General features: G+C 37.0%; 1 protein-coding gene across 2 annotated transcripts in view; it reads right to left on the bottom strand.

The window, feature by feature from the left end:
• Positions 1–3,703: 3,703 nt before the first annotated feature.
• Positions 3,704–20,054, bottom strand: part of trps1 (trichorhinophalangeal syndrome I) — a 108,052-nt gene continuing 91,701 nt past the window's right edge. For both annotated transcript variants that reach the window (XM_059556239.1, XM_059556240.1), the window contains exons 6-7: positions 17,484–17,606; positions 3,704–7,357 (exon numbers count right to left, since the gene is read on the bottom strand). In XM_059556239.1, the coding sequence (XP_059412222.1) occupies positions 6,221–7,357; positions 17,484–17,606 (1,260 nt within the window). In that variant the 3' untranslated portion in view covers positions 3,704–6,220. The remainder of the gene's footprint in view (positions 7,358–17,483; positions 17,607–20,054) is intronic.

Here is a 20,054-nt window from a genome sequence, read left to right as displayed (position 1 = left end):
CTGCTACCCTAGAAAAAAAGGCATCATGGACAGCCACATTTATAATGAAAAACCAGCATGGTTTCCAGTGTTTCCAGCAGTGCAAATAGCAACATTTTTCAGCAGAAACATAGCAATTACATTATGAATTACTTCACTGAAAGAGAACATTATAAAAAGAATATCTAAATTGTGCAACCAACTATCTCTGTATCTCAGATGACTCTTAAGGGTGCTTCAACAGCTTAAAATAGCTTACAAATCGTCTGTTTGTATATGCTTAAAAGGTATGGTTCCTGTCATTTCTGATCCACTGTTGAATATTATGAATTCTTCTGTTTCTGTATGCTGCTCTAATCACTACAGTTTTACCATTTCTGTTCTCTACTCACATCGTAAAATCTTAAAACAAACTTGTAATGTTGAGTCTTGAAAAAGTGCGGTTGGATGTGGTCAAATTAGCCCATGTATCTGTGAATATGCAAACTTTGTATGACTTTGTTTAAAATTGCCAGCCAGAGCATTTAATCCTAATCTACTTTTCTAAAGTTTACGTTTTAGAAAGTGTGTCCTTGCTACAGTCACCTTCAGCTTGTTAACTGGGGCTGCAAAGTGGCTTTGGAACAATATGCATTGTTAAAAGTGCAATACACATCAATTGAATTGATAAAATAAAATTCTAATGGAGGTGTTTTAGGCCAAGGCAGCAGCTCTGGCCAAGTTTGTAATAACAATCTTCTAATATATTCACAAAACTAATTGTTGTTCATTCAGTGCTCTACTTCTCCAGACCTGCCTGGTGAAATTAGCTAGTCCTCTGCAAAGAACGTTGATGGAATAAGTACAGCTGAAAAAAAAAACCCTGAAGGGCACTGAACAAGGTGCATTGTGTATCAATGAGCAATTGCACTTTAGAACGCCTGCGCAGCCAGACAAAGGTCAGTTGAGTAGCCGTGTTTCACAAAGATAAAGGCCTGTGCACAGCGTACATAATCATCCTGTTATGATAAAGCCCACTGTGTACAATTGTCTATTGTGATTTAAATTATAAAAAGGCAGAAGATAGGAATATCTTCACTTGCACTTGAGGAGGCAAAACACTAACGGATCTCAAAGTTATTTCTTCTTATCGGTGAAAGAGGCAATGTCCTCACCGTCCTGCTAATTGATAGGTATGTACTGACTGAGTTGGGATGAGGACCAAAATAAAAGAGAAGAATAATATTAGTTGCAATGTTGTTGGCTTACGACAAGATTGGTTTCTTAATTGGTGCTTTGAATAAGCTTTGAGTGGGATAATTGCCCACAACCAGAACTTATTGCAGTTTTAGTGTCAAAATGTGCCACAAGGCTGCAGACCAATCTTTAACATTTTGCCCTGGAAAAGTTCTGTTTAGCTAATATTTTTGACCTGAAGATAACTTTGAAATTGAAATGTCCAAACCAGCGCCATCTCCACCCCAGATGACCTGAGGAGACTTATAGGATAAAGATGTTTGATATTCAAGGACTTCTTCCATCTTTGATGGAATATTGTTTACATGCAAAGCGGCCTGTTTTGGCTGATAGATAATCGAACTGCTCACCAAGGGCACAGCGTTGATGAAAACTAAGCAAGGGAGTGTAAAAAAAAAAAGCATCATTGGCCTTGGGTGCAATACACTCAATTCAAGGCTTCAAATCAAGTCTTGAGGATGGTGAAGAAGTGAATATGTGCAATATATGGAGAAGGTAGCCAATTGGCAGCTAGAATATGTTGGAAAGGTAATGGGGACTTAGGTTGGTTTAATCGCTTAATTGGGAATAGAAACCGGTTTGTCTATCAATTGATTTGTCCAGAACTGTTATCTACAGAAAGATACACATGCCCAAGGCACAGTCTGAGTACTTGACCACACATGCTGGACAACAGCAGCAAGCAGAGATGAATGATACTGTCTGATCTTTGTGCTGGCAGCCAAGATTAAATTCTGATTGTGATATTCTCACTTTCAGATCATCTGCTACTGGCCTCAAGCAGCCAAACTTACAGTCAGCTAACTTACACTACCGCTTCCACCATCAATAAAGTTGTATACATAAGTTTAGTTTATCATTAAAGACTAATATATTGTTAAATATTTATATTATTAATCCAATTATTATTATTATTTTAATCATAAAATGTTTAGTTCCAGACCTTGATTCTGATTGGCCAACGTCTGTTTTATTCACGGTATATCTATGGCCGCTTCACCCAATGGTCTTTGTATCACTTCAAACCCTTAGCAACGTAAACAAACAAAATAGCTCAAAACAGGTCCATGTATTATGTATTTCTGCTAAATTAACTCTTTATTATTCATATAGGCTAATGAATTATGAGTGACCCCTGCTGGCATTTTGTTGCATCATTCCTTTTTAATGTGAAGGCCACATCTTTCCCGCTGTTAAAGAAACTCTAAATGTCTTAGCAAGCTTCTTCAGCAGGGTTTTATAGAATAAAGTATGTAACTCTGCCAGTATCCCACAGTGAGCAGAGCTGACCAGCTACATGCCCAGAAGATTCCTGTGAGGGTTGCTTTCAAAGATTCACTGTGTCCTGTCTCTTCAACATCCACTGGCCAAGCACACAGAGGTCAGGGACCTTTCCTCAAGGTTTGGTTGGCCTTTGACTTTGAAGGTGAGTAAGGGCAGTTAGTGGGGAAAAAATAAAGCGCAAAGGAAAAATTGAAGCTATGAAAACCTCCATTTGCAGCTGTCACTGCAAGAGAACTTTTGGAGAAAGGGTTATGGCAGTTGTGGATCGCATTCATCCTCACTTTTATCTCAAAGGAGTGTTTTGAAATAGAATCAACTTGCACCGAAAAAGCAAAATCAAAAGAGAAGTCACTGTTCATGTCAGATGGCATTTTCGACTAGTAACTGAAGGCAAAAATCTTTATCTACCTCATGTGGAAAAGTTCGATCAATTCTTTGAGTGAAGAAGAGGTTGAAATTCTTCACTATTTAGTGAGAGAGATCAAAATCGCATTACCACCTTTATCTTTAAAGATTTCAATACACGAGTCTTCATTTTAAAACAAATGCAAATTAAGTTATGTAGCTACAAATATTTGTTTTCTTCAGTACTTTAAACTGACATCCTGCTGCCTACAGTCAGCCCTGCCCTGACTGACTGTATGTAATGAACCCTTAACCAACAGTCTTGTAGGAACAGAGACAAAACAATTGGATGGCGATCGATAGCAGTTCCATACAGCACTGCGAGAGGTCAGAGGTTTTTTTGGATTGTATGTAATGTGACACAGCAAGCACAGGGATACTAGAATCCTCCGACTCCAGTTCATCAAGCATCAAAAGGTTAGATCTAGCTCTCCAGATTGAACAGAATAATCAATAGACCTGGGCAGAGCTGGACTGCTGGCCACTGGATTGAAATGTTATTTTAATTCAAATAGAAAACGTTAATATATATCTAATATATTATCATGTCACACTGGAGTAATGGCTGCAGAAAAAATTCAGCTTTTCCATGACGGGAATGTATTACATTTTCAAATGCATTATAACAGAAAACAGTTATTTTATATTGTAATAATATAATATTTCACAATATTGTTGTTTTTATATATTTTTTCCTACATCAAATGCAGTTCAATTTGCAGTTAATAAAATCAATGAATCTTAAATTTCAAGAAGAAAAAAAACAATAAAACATGACACAAAAAGGTACACAGAAAAATTGCTAAAATGTTTTATTATTTTATCATCATTATTATTATCATCGTCATCATTATTATTCAAGTTTAGATGTAACAGACATCTTTGCCATCTTTATCGAATCTTTTTGCATGTAAAATCCTACCACACAAAAAAGAAAGAAAAAAATAATAATAAAAGTTAAGGTGGCAGCTGAAAAAAAAAAAAACTAAAATCATCATCTATGCACTTTAAATGCAGCAAGTGTAAAAACAATAACATTCTACGAATAATGGTTAAAACATTTACATATTTATGCCCTTTGCCTTGACCTTGGCTAAACAAGCTTCCAGGCTCCATCAAATACTCCTTGTGTTTCAATATTACTTAGACCTTCAAACATAGGCAAGATCTCTTTCATTAATTATAATGCAGTACCTGTACTTAGCATGCTAATAACACATTTCATCTTTCTTCTTTTGCAACAGAGTAACTGAAGTGCAAGCATTAACATTTTCAAATTAAAATGAAAATTTAGACAAAAATAAAGAATCTTATGTTATTTAATACCCAACTGTATAAACGGTTTGTTGAAAAGCAACGCTCTATAATGATTTCAGTTATTGTAAGAGGCATTTGCAGTTAAGCAGCGTTGTAAGGCTAGTTTCTGAGAAACAGTAAGCGAGAGAGCACAAGTTAGACATTTTGAGTCTCAAGCTCTCCCCCTTTTCCCCAGTTCATATAAATAATGTCTGTATGAAGTCAGACTAGACCCAACTCACTGAACCTTTGACCATGAAAAGGAGCAAGTGTGGAGAAGTACACATGGGAGCACAACAACAACAGCAAAAAAACAAAAACAAAAAAACAACAACAACAGACATCTCAACGTTGCTAGCAAACAAAAACAGAATCTGGGAGGTTCAAATATTTTAGCTTTTCCTATTCAAATAAAAAAGAAAACTGTGAAGATGCGTGAACAGCTTTAAAATACATCCAAGCGCTTGACTTGATAAGGTATGTTTGGATCATATCTGAGCTCATTATTACTTCAAAACATGTTTTTCGGTCGCTCAGGTAGACAGTTGTCCACTCCACATGATAAAAGTTGCAAAAGGAGCATAAAAACCAAAGTACAGCTGGGTGAAACAACAATATAAATAACAATGTTATGCCTCTTTGAGACAACTGCCATCGAAAGGCACCAGAAACACCTGCAGCTATTAAGTTTTATCAACAGTACACTGAATAAAATTGTTAAAAAACAAAAGTCAAAGGTGTTTTCAACTGCTCTTTAGAATTGAAGGTGGAACAGAATTAATTTAGACTGGCGGAAAGTTATTATTTTTAGCACTGGCTCCCATAAAATGACCGAATAAAGCACAGACTCATCAGTTTCCTTTGAATGTTCGGTATCAGAAGAGCAGGAGAAAAATGCAGGAAGACTTCAGTCCAATACAAGCTTCTTCATCAACAACAAAGCACAAGTACATGGTAAGAAGAGGCAACAGGAAATGACAACGCCTGGAATGAATAGTGCCCTTTTGTGGCCAAAAAGAAAGAATGAAAAAACAGTACTTTTGTTTACTATTCCACCTTTGGAGGAAAGGAAACTGAATTGTCTTACTGTTTTCATGAAAGGTGTTCTTCATTACGACGCTTCCTTATGACGTTTGCTACATTTGCAAATGTAAACGTATGTCAGAGCCAAACTCAAGGCCCTTATTCAGATGTGAGTTCAATGTTGCATATCAACATCTCATGTAGAAAATACTTTGTACAATATATCAGGCACTGATAATATGGTTTTACTATTAACAACCTAGAAAAAAATATTTTTTTTTATTCCTTCCCAAATTTCTAGAGTAGAGAATTGCATCCCAGAAACTAAGGCAGCAGCTTAAAAGTTTTGATGGAATTCTGTGACTGAAGTTACCTAACCCTATAACTTCAACACACAAAAAAAGACAAGAACTAACAGAAAACCATAAGACATTTAGTATAATGTTAACTGGAGACGGAATATAAACTAATGTTGTCTATTCAGCCATACACATTCCCTGAGGATGCTGGATGTTTGTTTGAGGACAGCAGTCATTTATGCTGTTGCCATAGTGACAGACGTCTGCCACATTTTCCTACACTGAGCCACACATGCAGAAACACATCCTCATTTTATCAGAACCAGGTAAGAGAACTTTCCATAAATCTGCGAATACACACGATGACGAGAAACGAAGCATTAAATTGGAGTAGATGTACCTTGCTTGCTGAACTGCCTTGTCGAAAATTACATATCTGGACTAACGAAAATATATCTAGATTGAGTAGCTACATGTACCGATGTCTTCAAAAAGCAGTCTTTGTTTGCTAAAAGTATACGTGTGTGTGTGAGCTTTCACAGAAATGCTATGCTGACTGAAGTTTCTTGCATTTTCTGCTTAGGCACCATGATCAGTCTTGGCATATTTTAAGCAAAAAAAAGTTAAATGCATTCATTCGTACAAGCGCTCGCTTTCCTCGCTGCTCTAGTTGTGCTCGGACTGCAGGTTTGTAAAGCTCATTGGTTTGAGGGGTTGGCGTTCGCCTCGGGGGCGGCCCGATGGAGGCCTCGCTGGATGTGTGTTGTGAAATCGTACTTATCAGCGCAAGCATGTAGGCAGATACTGCACTGGAAGGGCCCGCCGTCACCATGGCAACTCATGTGCAGGGCGTACATAACCTCGTCCAGAAAGACAATGCCACAGTGGGCACATTTGCTCGAGATGTCATCTTGCGTGGCCTGATCAACCATCTCCGTTTGGGCGATTTGCGAAGTGGAGCGCTCCTCTTCGGGTTCTTCTGAGCGTTCCATCTCCTTCTCTCTTTGAGAAGCGGGTGATGCCCATTTCTCCTTGGCGACGAGGGTCCCGTTAGGCGTAGGACTGGGTTTGGAATGTTTCATGGCCAGGTCAAGAGGCGTGTCGTTTTCAGGTCCAGAAGGGTTTGGTGGGGGGAAATGAGGCGGTAAGCCGAAGGTAGGGTAAGGCACAAAGCTTTGGCACGGATTGGGAAGGCCAGCCACGGGACTCAGGTAGTGGCCCGGGTTGCCCGGCACAGACATCTTGTACTTAGTCCAGAAGCGCAACCAGTCCGCTTCATTTTGCAGGTCATTGTGGAGGAAAGGTAGGCCGAAGAACGGGTACTGGTACTTCTCGATAGGGCTTCCAGGAGGGGAGTAGCTGGCCTGCTTCGACGGACGCATGTACTTCTCAATAGGGCTGCCCCGTTCAGAACCACCCTTGCCGTCCCCTCCCTGGTGTCCTGCACTGTGCCCGTTGCCCTCAGCCCCGACGTCCACAGGGCTCTTGTGCATATGTAGGGGTGGCATGCGCTTGTGGATCTCCAGCGTCTGGTTGACGAGGAACGCGTGGGTGGAGCGGGGGCTAGGGTGACTTTTGGGTCCTGAGGAACCGTAAGCCTCGTATTTACCCAACTGCGCTTGGGTCTCAGCACGTGATAAAGACCCATCAGATCCTGCTTCTTCAGTCCTCCTCTCTAAGGGGCTGCCGTTGAGACGCTCCTCGCTGTTGACACGCTGCTGCTTGGACCCCACCTGTTCAGATGGTACGGGGTCAGGATTCAGGCGCTTGCGTGTCCGTCGACGGATGATCTGCTCGCCGTTGTTTTGCTTGATAATGTTCAGCGGTCTTGGGGTCTGAAAAAGAGACATGCTAATTATTACAATTTGAAATTGGGGTTACTGACGTGATGCTTATTTATTTATTTAATTTAAAGTTTTAGTAATTTTAGTAAAAGTACATTTTTAGTAAAATTAAGTAATTTGCCAAGGCACCATTTCTAATTTTCATTTATGCATTTTAAGTTTACATTTTCCATCTAATATTTCTACTTGATTTTATTTAAGATTTATTTCATTTAAAATGGTTTAATATCATGAAGACAAAAGATTTGTTAGAATAAAAACCTAGTGGTTTGGCATGACTATTTCATAGGAATTAATAATTAATTTTTTTTTTTTACCTTAATATATTTTTTGCTGAGAACAATGAACAATTAATATATATATACTGTATTTAAGATGTAAGTTCTTTTTATTATTTACTTGATAGCTAAACCACAGCCATCAAAACCATGTGAAAACAATGCATTTCTAAGGATGTAGACAGGTTTTTGAACAAAATTTTCGTTTTGGTGTTAAATATATACATTTAAAAAAAATGTATACCAGATTTGGGTATGGCTGGGTACAATCGCCGTGTTTGTGATCCAAACAAAGAAATATTTCACACGCTCTCCCAAGTGTCGGTGAGACTGGACCTGATCTATTTACTGCCTCATAAAAATGGTCTCTGATCTAATATTGTGATTTCAGTAGAGTGATTCATCCCTTCTGGGACTCAGAGGATGCACTCCTGTAATTAGGCTGGTTAGCATAATAATCTCCCATCAAATGGCTATTAATTACTGCTTTATTTTCACTGGACTGCGTAAACCTAGCTCAAAAATCAAGACACTACAGCGAGTGTACAAATAGAAATGAGTGAATTATAGAAGTGACTTTCAGCTCGACTGTTATCAATTGTGCTACTTTACAAGATAAAGCCAGAAGTAACAATATGTTCCTTCTCATTTCTGATCCTTTATGTCTACACTAAAATGGAAACTACTGTGGTTGGTGAGATGTGAGATATGCATATTTCCTTAGGTGGCAGACCTGCAACAGGAGGGAAAGAATGGAGCACTTGTCTGTAATCTATTTTTCTGAGCTCAGATTCCATCCGGGTAGGCAGTGGCTCGGGGGGAAACTTCAGTAAGATGACGCAACTCATCTAGCTACACTGCCAGACACATTCTTACAAGTCCTCGATTGATGCAGAGATCACCCACGACTCACTCAGAGCCAGAGATAATTGACAGAAGAATCATGTCGCTCCCCTTTACCACCATCTTCCGACTGCTTGTTGACTTTGAGGTAAAGGTACATCAAGGGAATCAATCATGTATGGTAGCCACTTGCCTTAGTAGCACCCACATCCACCGTCATGTTCCTAGGCTAAGGAAAGCAATCTCTCTCAAAGATGGGGAGGCCTGGGAAACCAGAGTGTTTCAGTATGACAGAAGGAAATTTTTTCTCTGGCAGCCATTTTTCCCCATAAAAGCTGGAAAAATTATTTATGCAAAAATATAACTCCACCTCAAACCTAGCCTTTGGCTTCGCACCATATGTTCTGGGGAAGAAACATGAGATGTGTATTTTCAATAATGTTTGGCCACTAGGGACTGGAGTTCAATCTAAAACAAATCGTACTGTGTTGCTTAAGTTCAGTTAATGCCTTGTGATAGATGGTGTTAAAATAAATGTGAGCGCTCACTCTTTGGAACGTGTCAGGCTGGCTGTCTGTCTAAACAGAGAACGGGGATGAAAGTCACACAAAAAGAAAGAGTGCCCTCTACTGCTGGACCATGTCAGGCCCTCACTGCACACTACAGAAAGAGGGCATTCCTTCCTGTTCTGTTTTTTTCATCTTCAGTCTAATTTTGAGAGGATTATTATTATTTAAAAAAAATGAACAGTGCTTGATTTATCAGTTGGCTATGAGTTCTTGACTTTTCTGTTTCAAATATCAAACCAGACAAGAGACATTAAAGTCTTAAAGACTTTGATTATATCTACTTCCTACTACAAAATTACTAGAGGGGATTAAGTTTGGTGGTATACAGTATTTTACAGTATGAAGAAAACCAGAATACGGAGTTAATCCTGAAAGACTTGTCTTTTGTGTCTTTAAAAAATAATCTATATATATATAAAAATAAATAAATGGTACATGGCACTAAATGTGCATGACAACACCAACTCAACTCCACTCCAAAAATAATAAAAATAATAATAATATGATAAATGCACACAGCACAAATGGAATACTAGTTCTACAAGAAGTAGCAATTCAGCAACATTGGGTATCTCTCTATGTATTTATATATTCTATTTTACCTTAGTACCTTAGCTAAAGAGTTTTTTTTAAAAACATTGAAATGTATTAAATGCTCAAAGGAGCCTGGAAGACTGTGCTGTCCGTGAATAAAACCTTGTTACTATTCCAGCTATTACTTTCTACATTTTGGGCTTTCCTGTTCCAATGGGTGGTCAGAGTTCAGAAGCATCGAGAACTTTTTTGGAGAACGAACGAAATATTCTTTCTGTGTCCCAAATAAAAAGTTCCATGATGATGAATCTGAAAAACGGAGGCAGCCTCAAGTTTTATGTCGGGCATTGACGCATGGCTACGGCGCATGTCGGGTCCTATTATTAGAAGATAAACTCTGAGAGACATTTATTATTGCAATGTGTTCTGGCACGAGGAGCCCAGACCTCCATTTAGGGCTCTCTACAGTGTGGTTTTATGAGGTGCTATTATGAAATGATTTTTGTACAGCATATAAAACTTTTTATTCAAAAATATAAAAAAATACTACTGGAAACTGACTGCCAGGCTGACATGAAGGACACAGTCTCCGCTGGCCTGCGTTAGAGCACCATCAGTGAAACAGTCACTCGATTATTTATTAAACCAAGAACCTGAAAGACTGAGATACCTTCTACTTAACAACTCCACTGCTTTAACTCGGCTGCCGTAGATGACTCCGCATGTTATAACAGAAACCAAAAACAGAAACATCAGGGAAACAAATGCTGTAGCCAATCGGCAGTGATTCGAAGGATCCCGAGGGCTTCATCTTTTTTATTAGCTTCTAGTGGAGTGTGGCATGTACACAACCTGATGGTCCACTGCAGAAGCTACTTTACAGTAAAAGAGCACAGAGAAGAGAGACTATGCCCAACTGGTTATTCAGTCCACCGCTCAAATGTCTAGGCTTTAGATCATCGCACCACACAGCTGTAAGTATCATCAAAGGTGAGCACTGAGCTAGAACTAATAAAATACAGATCTATGCTATTGCTAGTTTTGTATACAATATGAGGGAAATACACATTTCACCAGCACTGTAGGCAGTCATTGTACAAATGTAAATAAAGAGATAAGCTCAAGAAGAGTTAGCAGTACTCATTAACAGGTTTAAGGTCTTAACAGATTACATCCAAAATGACCAAATATTTTCATACATTTCACCAATAATGCCACTTTGCCGCTGTCAAGATGATCGGTTTGACCTATTTTCTGTCAGCTATCAAGAATAAAATTTTAAATGCATGATTCTTTCTTTCCTGTGCTTATAAAGCCCATTTGAACACACCTTTCAGTGGTTTACTTCACTTCTGTATAGCCGGTGAATTGGAAATCTGCACACTTGTTTTTCCCAGACATCGAACGTCGAACTAAATACAAGATACGGGTTTTGCGATTAGTTAAAATATACATATTCTAACAAAAACATTAAGGTAATTACTTCCACTTTTGAAATGACAATTATAAAATTAATTTATAAGAATAAATATATTTGCCACACAAAATGAGATGAGAGAGAAACTATATTCTTCGCCATTTAATTAACAATATGAGAAAGTAGCTGAACGACAAATCATTCTGCCTCTTTTTATAAGTCATATGTAAAAGACACAAAATAAAGGTAAGTGCGTTTTATTTTTGGGTAAACATTTTATTCATAACAATCTTTTCTAAAATACATTATAGGGTTATGTTAATCAAAACAGTCATGAGCTACATCAAACCAAACTAAAACTTTAATGAACTATTTTTTCCCCACTAATAAAACAGGTTTTATCATTAGCTAGCTCCACACTAGAGAGCTGCTTTATAACAGAAAATCAAGTTATAATTCGAACTGAATGCAACACTGACTCTGGTTTTTCATGTTTAATATTGTAAAGCTGCTTGATTTAAGGATATCTATTGCATTGTACTGTTATTTAAATAAACGTGACATGACTGGACTTTTCTTTACTGGAGTGCTGAACTTCATAGTTCGTGTAAACATCCGCATCGCTATAATCAAATGTGTTCTTAAGTACTGCTTTCAAATCGGGGTCAGTTTTTGTTGTGTTTATATTTTTATTGAGAGCAAAGTGCACAATATATATTTTCATATTCATCCAAATGCCGCTCAGCACCCTCGGATTCGGATCTGCTCTGTTTGCTCTAAACTGAAGCAGTCTTCTCTTGAATTGCATCAGGAGAGCTGAATTAGAGTCTTGCGCTACAGCTCCACACTGGTCAAACCGCGTTACTGCAGGCATTTACATTAGGTCATATGAGATCAAATGACTACTCGACAAAAAAAAATATTTGTCGATAATATTTTTTTTTGTCGACGTTGTCGACTAATCATTTCAGCCCTACTTATTGTTCACTACAATTTACAAATTTGAGCTAAGTAAGATTTCTGAATACTTAAGATATAAATATGAAAAGATATGAATACTTTTATCCAGCAAGGCTACATTATATTGATAAAAAACTGCTTTGTTATTAAAAATGTATATTTCAAATAAATGACGTTCTTTTGAAATGTCTATTCAAAGTATCCTAAAAAAAAATTATTATGATTTTCACAATATTACAAAGTAGCACAACTGATATCAACAAGCATATCAGCATATTAGAATAATTTCTGAAGAATCATGTGACAAAGACTGCTTTGCCAACCCACAGGAACATTTTTTTTAAATATATTTTACAATAGGACACCATTTTAAATTGTAATAATATTTCACCTGTAACCAGTTATCGCCTGTGTGTCTGATTAGGCCTGAAGAATAACTGAAGCCACTGTGTTCCACTCACATCAAATTCATCACTCCTTGGCTTTTAATATCAGTGTGATCTCAGTAGTAAAACTGTCATGAATGGTTCCCATTTCCCTTAAAGTCATGGCCACCCCACATTTTCTGTCCCAGGAAGCCAGAGCCAAGACTGATGCGAGCATCAGTACAGCTGCTGCATCAATGCATGATGGAACTCCCAACATAAATGTCAAAGTTAGAAAAACTTCCAGCGTGAGGAAACTTATTTACTCCAGACAGTGTTTAATGTGGGGCAGTAAATAGAGCATACAGTATTTTACAAGCTCGGCTGTGAAGCGTCCATTGATTGCAAGCTCTCTGATGAAGCGGTGCAGACAGACGGGCAGATGTGAGAGCCTGTGTCGGGTCAAGTTAGCATGGCCCCTGAAAGAGCCTCTTGTGGTCTGGGCCCTGTGGTGCCTTAATGCCTTACCCCGGCCGACCACACTGATTCAGTTGGCCCCCTGTTTCCAAGCCTGTGCCACCCAGGCACTAGTCCCGATAGCCCGAGGCCACTGAGGCACAGAGCGCTTCCAACATTGCATATCGAGACAGGAAGAAACGTAACACTCACAGACTTGACCCAATTCTGAAGGAGCTCCAAAGATTAGAATGCAAAATCAACGTTAAGTCCAGCAACAGGCCCGAGCACAATGCTTTTTCTGTTTCTCCGGCTTAATTACTCACATGTTGTCGAGATTGTTTACCCATGATGTTTATCCAGACACCATTTCAAAGGAAATAGAAGAACACTAGAACACTTTAAAGGCTGCAGATGAAAAAAAAAAAACGCTTGTTCAGATCAAAATTAAATTGGGAGAGCGAAGAACTGAGGCGATAAAGCAAATCAAATTAAGTCATTTAGTGGCAGAGTCCAGAAACGAGTGGTTTCATTTCTTTGTGCACATTTCACACAGACTGAAGAATTAATAAAATGATCATTGTATAGTCACAATTTATGCTTTTATAATTTTATGCTTTTTTTTTTATAGTTGATATTATTCGGATAAACAGAAAGCATGCGTATGTCCAAAAGTAAATGGAACTGTGCCTACTCACTTTTTGCATAAATATTTTTTGCTATTTATGTCTTTAAAGACTTATAAACTATGAATCAAACCAACCAGCTATTAAAGAAATGACAAGATTACTGCTCATATAATGTTTAGAGCAATTTGCTTATAATGGTTCTTTGAATGATGGAGATTTCTTTGCAGAATCATGGGTAATGCAGTTTTTCACAAGGAAATCTGCTGGAAAACTGAATGATTATTTAAAAAAAGCAGGCTGATCGCTTCAGCAAAAACATATGCCCTTGATTTAAAACCCTGGAGTTCAAAAAAATCTTTAAAAGGCTTACAAGTTATCATTTAAAATCAATACCCCTATGGAGAAAATGAATGGAATTTTTACTTTAAGAACCAGAATATTACACTCTATAAAAAAGGAGATTTATATATACATATATATATATATATACATATATATATATACATACACATACACATACATATACATATATATATATATATATATATATATACATACACACACACATATATATATACATATATATATATATACATATACACATATATATATATATATATATATACATATATATATATATATACATATACACATATATATATATATATATACATATATATATATATATACATATATATATATATATATATATATATATATATATATATACATACACACACACATATATATACATATATATATATACATATACACACATAATAATAATAACTATTATTTTTATTTTTATTAGGCTGCTTATTATAATTCGGCTTTTAAACTGCCCAGCTATTTCACTGCCCGCATTTCACACACACACCTCGCAGGCACAGGAGGATTAGAGCATGTAGTCGGTAAAGTTGTAACGCTTTGACTCGGATAATTCGTTAAATCCATGAAATGAAAAAGATAGAAAACGACGAGTTGGTGTCCCACACATTTAATGGCTGGTATACGGCAATGCGCTCTTCTCATACATGACAGATTAACTCTTTCTTGGTGTCACAAATAAAGTAAAGACAAAATAATTAACAAGGCGGCAGAGCGAATTTATCATCCATAATGCATGCATAGTGGTTCTCACGTAGTCCTTTTCTTAAAGACTGATCACTTAACTTATAAAACACACTATGTGGTGATGACGTAGAAGGACTACGTGAGAACCACTATGGATAATAAGTTCAATCTGCCGCCTTGTTATTATTTTCATGCACACCGCACTATAATGTGATGCATGCAAAATACATAGTTTTGGCCGTTACAAAGTCTCCATCCACAAACAGACGTACATCGTCTGCAGATATAAGGTGTTTCATTGCACTTTAACAAGTAATCTAAACGGCCTATATACTGTATGTGCAATATATTAAACGAGCCCTCACTAACTGAGTTTAATGCCACAGTTATGTTAGAATGCATCTCATTCTTGTTTCTGTGACGGTGCGTCAGACTCGTCATGAGGCGCGCGGTCCGGAGCGCTGTATGACTGATGCATCAGTTCAATTCAACTTTACTACAAATATATCAACTTACCTGTTTTAAATACTTTATATTTAAATGTTCGTTTATGCCCAATATTAGTGTTTAACTGTTGGACTTTAAATGAAATCTGCTATTGATTTTCACCGTTGACTGATTTTGCAGAACATTTAGACTGATAACTTCCCTGCGCAGATGCGGACGTGCGATATGACAGTTGCGTCCGACTATGTATGAACTAGCTGTTTTAAATACAGTATTTTTATATTTAACGTTAGTTAAATCAGTCAGTATGTTTGAAAGTAATTTTTTTTTTTATTATTGGTGACTCCATAGGCTCTCTCTCGCGCACCTGCGCGGTTTAAAACACCAAATAGTTATGCTATGACAAGAACAAAGAGTCTCTCTCTTGCTCCACCCATGCTCGATAATATTGTGTATCGTAGATCTCACGGGCTGACGATATGACGATTTGAAAAATGACCATATCGCCCAACACTAATACATATATATATATATATATATATATATATATATATATATATATATATATATATATATATATATATATATATATACACACATATATATATATATATATATATATATATATATACACACATATATATATATATATATATATATATATATATATATATATATATATATATATATATATATATATATATACACATATATATATATATATATATATATATATATATATATATATATATATATATATATATATATATATATATATATATATACATACATATATACAATTTTTTCATGGTTCGGATTTTTTCATGGTTTAAGAGTCACAGTTTCAGTACGGTTCGGTATGTTATGTTTATGGAAAACCTATACTTAAAAAAAAAAAAGAATATTCTATCTAACTACAAGCAACAGCACAAGTAAATACAATAGCGTAAAGACAAATAAAATAAACAGTGATTTTCAGTTTTTTTTTAAGAGAGGTCTAGCATTACTTTATTCAATTTCTGTACTTAAAAACTAATCAAATGTAAAACAGCATTGCATATCGGACTATACAAATTAAAGATCATTCTTTATTAAAGTTACAAAAGTTTTTCAATCAAGAGCAGTGAGTGATTTCTTTGTTGTTGCTGTTTGATTAATATAAAGACTTTCACTTAAAGAGAATGCACTGATTAGTGCACTGATACAGTAGGCCTACGTTCAGCTGGCTATGTCTGCTGTGGGATACTTACCAAGACGGGCATTTTGACAATTTTTGTTTGAATTTGTTCATTTAAACGATTTTTCAGAGAGAGCTTAATATTTGCGCACTTTTTGAGGCGTGGGTTTGCATGCTTTGGATGAGCGCACGCACAAATCTTCTCACTGCAGGCGCAGGCTTGCGTCCTTTGGCTCTTAAATTTTTTAACTGACAAAGCTTAAATGAGTTTAGTTTAAACAGATATCAACATGTGCTGTTCAGGTCTCACCTGTGCACACGCGTTATCGATGACGGAATTAATGACTGCTCATATTCCAGCATTAGGCATTTGCACTAAACAAGAGTTCATGTTTTTTTTTTTTTTTTTTTTTTTTTTTTAATCGCTATGTTATACTGTCTGGGACCCCATCCAGAAATGTGTGCATCCATCAACAGAAACGTATATTAGCTGTTTTACGTGTTTTACGTGTTATTTATAGCAAACCATATTACATATGCTTACTAAGGTTTAAGTTGAACCGCGTCCTGGTTATATATATATATATGTGTGTGTGTGTGTGTGTGTGTGTGTGGGTGTGTGTGTATATATATATATACATACATATTCCTATATATATATATATATATATATATATATAGGAATAGTTTACCCAAAAATTTAATTTCTGTCATAACTTTTTTTCCTTCCAAGTTTTGACTTTCATAAACTTTGAAACACAAAATCATAAGCTTTGGAACACAATAAGAGATTTTTAGCAATTCCCAAGCTTCTTTTCTACATACTATGAAAGTAGATGGGAACTTAAACAACTGTAGTTGAAAAAACTATAGTTAAAGAAGACTAACATACTTCTAAACGTCTCTTTTTGTGTTCCACAGCAGGCTGTTGTAAATAAGAATATGTTCTTAAGTGATTTGCCTAGTTAAAGGTTCATAATACTAAGAAATTCAGACGGATTTAGAACAACATGAAGGTGAAAAAATGTTAAAGAAAGACTCCATTTGATTGGGTTTTAAGGTTGTGACAGTAGGCATTGTGTTTCTGGTTTTAAGGTCAAGTGTTTGTTAGGACTGTGGGAAGTGGGGCTCCTAGCTGGTGCAAAATTACTTCCATAGGGCCATTAGCTGGCTGCAGGGCTGAGGAAGGCCAAAAGGGCTCTTCCCCCTGGGTCCTCGCCTGACAGCGTGGAAATGAAACGATCAAACTGGAGCTGCTACGCTGTCACCTCTCCATTCGTTTTTAACTCGGTGTCTGAGATTTGTGGGTGGGCTGGCGAGGCGTTCTCGCCATCCCTTGTGCTGATGTTTTCTTAGTTCCCCCCTTACCGAGTGCAGCTTCTGATAGAGGCCACAAGCGTTGCACACGTAGCCGCCATTGGCATTCTTCCTCCACAGTGAGGTCTTGGTGGTCAGACAGTTGGCGCAGAAGACCCCCGAGCCCCGCCGTCTCTGAAATCATAAAAAAGAAATAGCCAAAATGAGTAAAAAGAAGCAGGCTGTCGAGAAAAAGAGGGATGAAGATTCGGAAGATTCGGAGACGGAAGGTGAATGTAAATGAGAAAGCAAGAAAAAAAGGTGGAAAAAAAACTCGGCAGGGTGTAGCTGGATATGGCAGCTCTGATGGTGAGGGACACAATGTGTCCAATCAGAAAACCAGGATGAGGCACAATTAATAGAACCAAGCTGATTGCAACACTAATTAACCTCCCCGTGATTTAAAGGCCTTGTAAGATACCATGTCAGTGACAACACACCACCAACTTCAAACTGGGTCACCAGCACAGACCTGACATACAAATCTTGATCTTTCAATAAATGTCTCATCTCGAACATATGTATGATGTGAACCTTTAAATCCATGGCTGGAACACACAATATCTAGTAGCTTGAAATATGGCACTCTACTGTGAGAGAAGGGGGAAAAAAATCAACTCAAGTAGGAAAAAAAGGAGAGAGATATAGCCACATGAATCATCCACCGGGAACGGACAGAACTACAAGTGATTCCCGGGAGTCAGCCGGGGCAAATCACAGGAATTATCTCGATTATGGTCCCTGTAAAACTCATTTAGCCTTATAGAATGTGTACGATTTATTTAGCCTAACTTCAGACGGCTTGAGCAGGGAGCACATTTCTCCTGCCAGAAAGGTACAATGCTCCTAATTGTGCTCTAATACATTTAGAATGGAAAGCTTTCTGCAGACATAATTTTGGCTTCGAGTCGGTAGAGCTTTTTTGGCAGGGAAAGGGCACTTGATTCATCGGGTGTTTCACAACGTATCAGTAAAAAGATTTGGGCCGCTGCCAACTTCCTATAGGGTAATTTTTCCATCCAGATGCGCCATTGGAGGGCCCTGCATCAGCTAAACTAATTATGATCTCACCTTCGCTGATGCTTGCTCACTCTATGGTTCGACATCTTCCATTAATCATAGATACGTAGAAAATGAATGTGAAAAGAGAATGAGGGACGGTAGCCTGCACAACCATAAAGAATAAAAATGATGGCAATAACTTAATGAGATGGAGCAATGTTTTCCATGAGCTATCAGCAAATGCAAAGTCACTGCCCTTTGCAACTGCAGAGCATCATTCTGATGCAAGCAGCATTTCAGGCAGAGAGGGAAGGATCTCGCGTCCTTATTCTGCACATAAAATGGTTGGTAAACTCATTGAAGGTGCATAAACACCTTTCTAATGGCTTGCTGCAAAAATAATAACACTATCATTACATTAAGCATTATACTTAACCAAATCAATAGTTTTATCCTTCACAAAAAGTACTGTAGCACTACCATATTATGTTGATGGCTTTAGATGGTAATGCATTTAAATATTATATGGGTACTTCAATTAAATATTTAAATGTGTAATTCTAAATCTCCAGGCCTATGACTTAAAGGGATAGTTTGGAATGGAATTGACTTGAATTTGTCACTTTTAGGTGAACTGTCCCTTTAAGACCGCAAGATGTGTGGCATGTCCCACAATACCTTGCTGGAAGATTATCTCAAAATCGAATTATGGCTCATTTACGTCAGAATCAGTGCTTTCTTACAACCTTTAAGCAAGAATGTATATATTTTCTGATCTCAGTGGGGTTTTTAGAGGGCCACATGCTAGTCCTGACAGTTTAGACATGATTGATGGATTTATTCTTTCCTATCCTGTTCTAGCGTTACAAACCAAACAAAGTGTCCGTCATCAGCTTTGTGGATTTCTCTCCCTGGCCTTCTGGGCTCCAGAGCCAAATCACTCACACGTGTTCCCTCCTCCTGGCCCGCAGACCTTCATCGAACAACAGCCGCAGAGAATTAATATACATACAACCTACACATTGTGTGAACACAACTGATAATTTATCTTGTTGGTCAAATCATTCATTTGTGCTGGGCCTCCTGTTTAGCCATCCAGAAAGCTTATATGGTTATGTGTACAGTGGGCCAAATGCTTTGGATTTAAAACAATATAAATCAAAAGCTCTGACTCTTAGAGCCGAAACTAAATTGTAATGAAAGGCTTATCATGTCTGCATCTGACTCTGGTGTCCACTGAAAGGACTGTTACAGTGTTAGAAACAATTAGACTCTTAAAAGGGGAAATAAATGTAGCATATAAAAACTTCAGAAGGTGTTTTTTTTATTATTCTATCCATAGTAAGTATATATACACAGCCACACATATACAAAATTATTATAGAAAATTATTTAAAAAAAAATATTATATATATATATATATATATATATATATATATATATATATGTATATATACATATATATATATATATATATATATATATATATTTTACAAAAACGTAAAAAAAAAGATTAATTCATTTCTTAATAATAAATAATTTGGGGATTTATAGTTGAAAAAGTTAACTCAGTCTAACATT

Source organism: Carassius carassius, chromosome 8 (genome assembly GCF_963082965.1).
Source record: "Carassius carassius chromosome 8, fCarCar2.1, whole genome shotgun sequence".
Taxonomy (NCBI): domain Eukaryota; kingdom Metazoa; phylum Chordata; class Actinopteri; order Cypriniformes; family Cyprinidae; genus Carassius; species Carassius carassius.
Note: the sequence above shows the minus strand (reverse complement) of the source record. Positions and strands in the feature narration are given on the sequence as shown.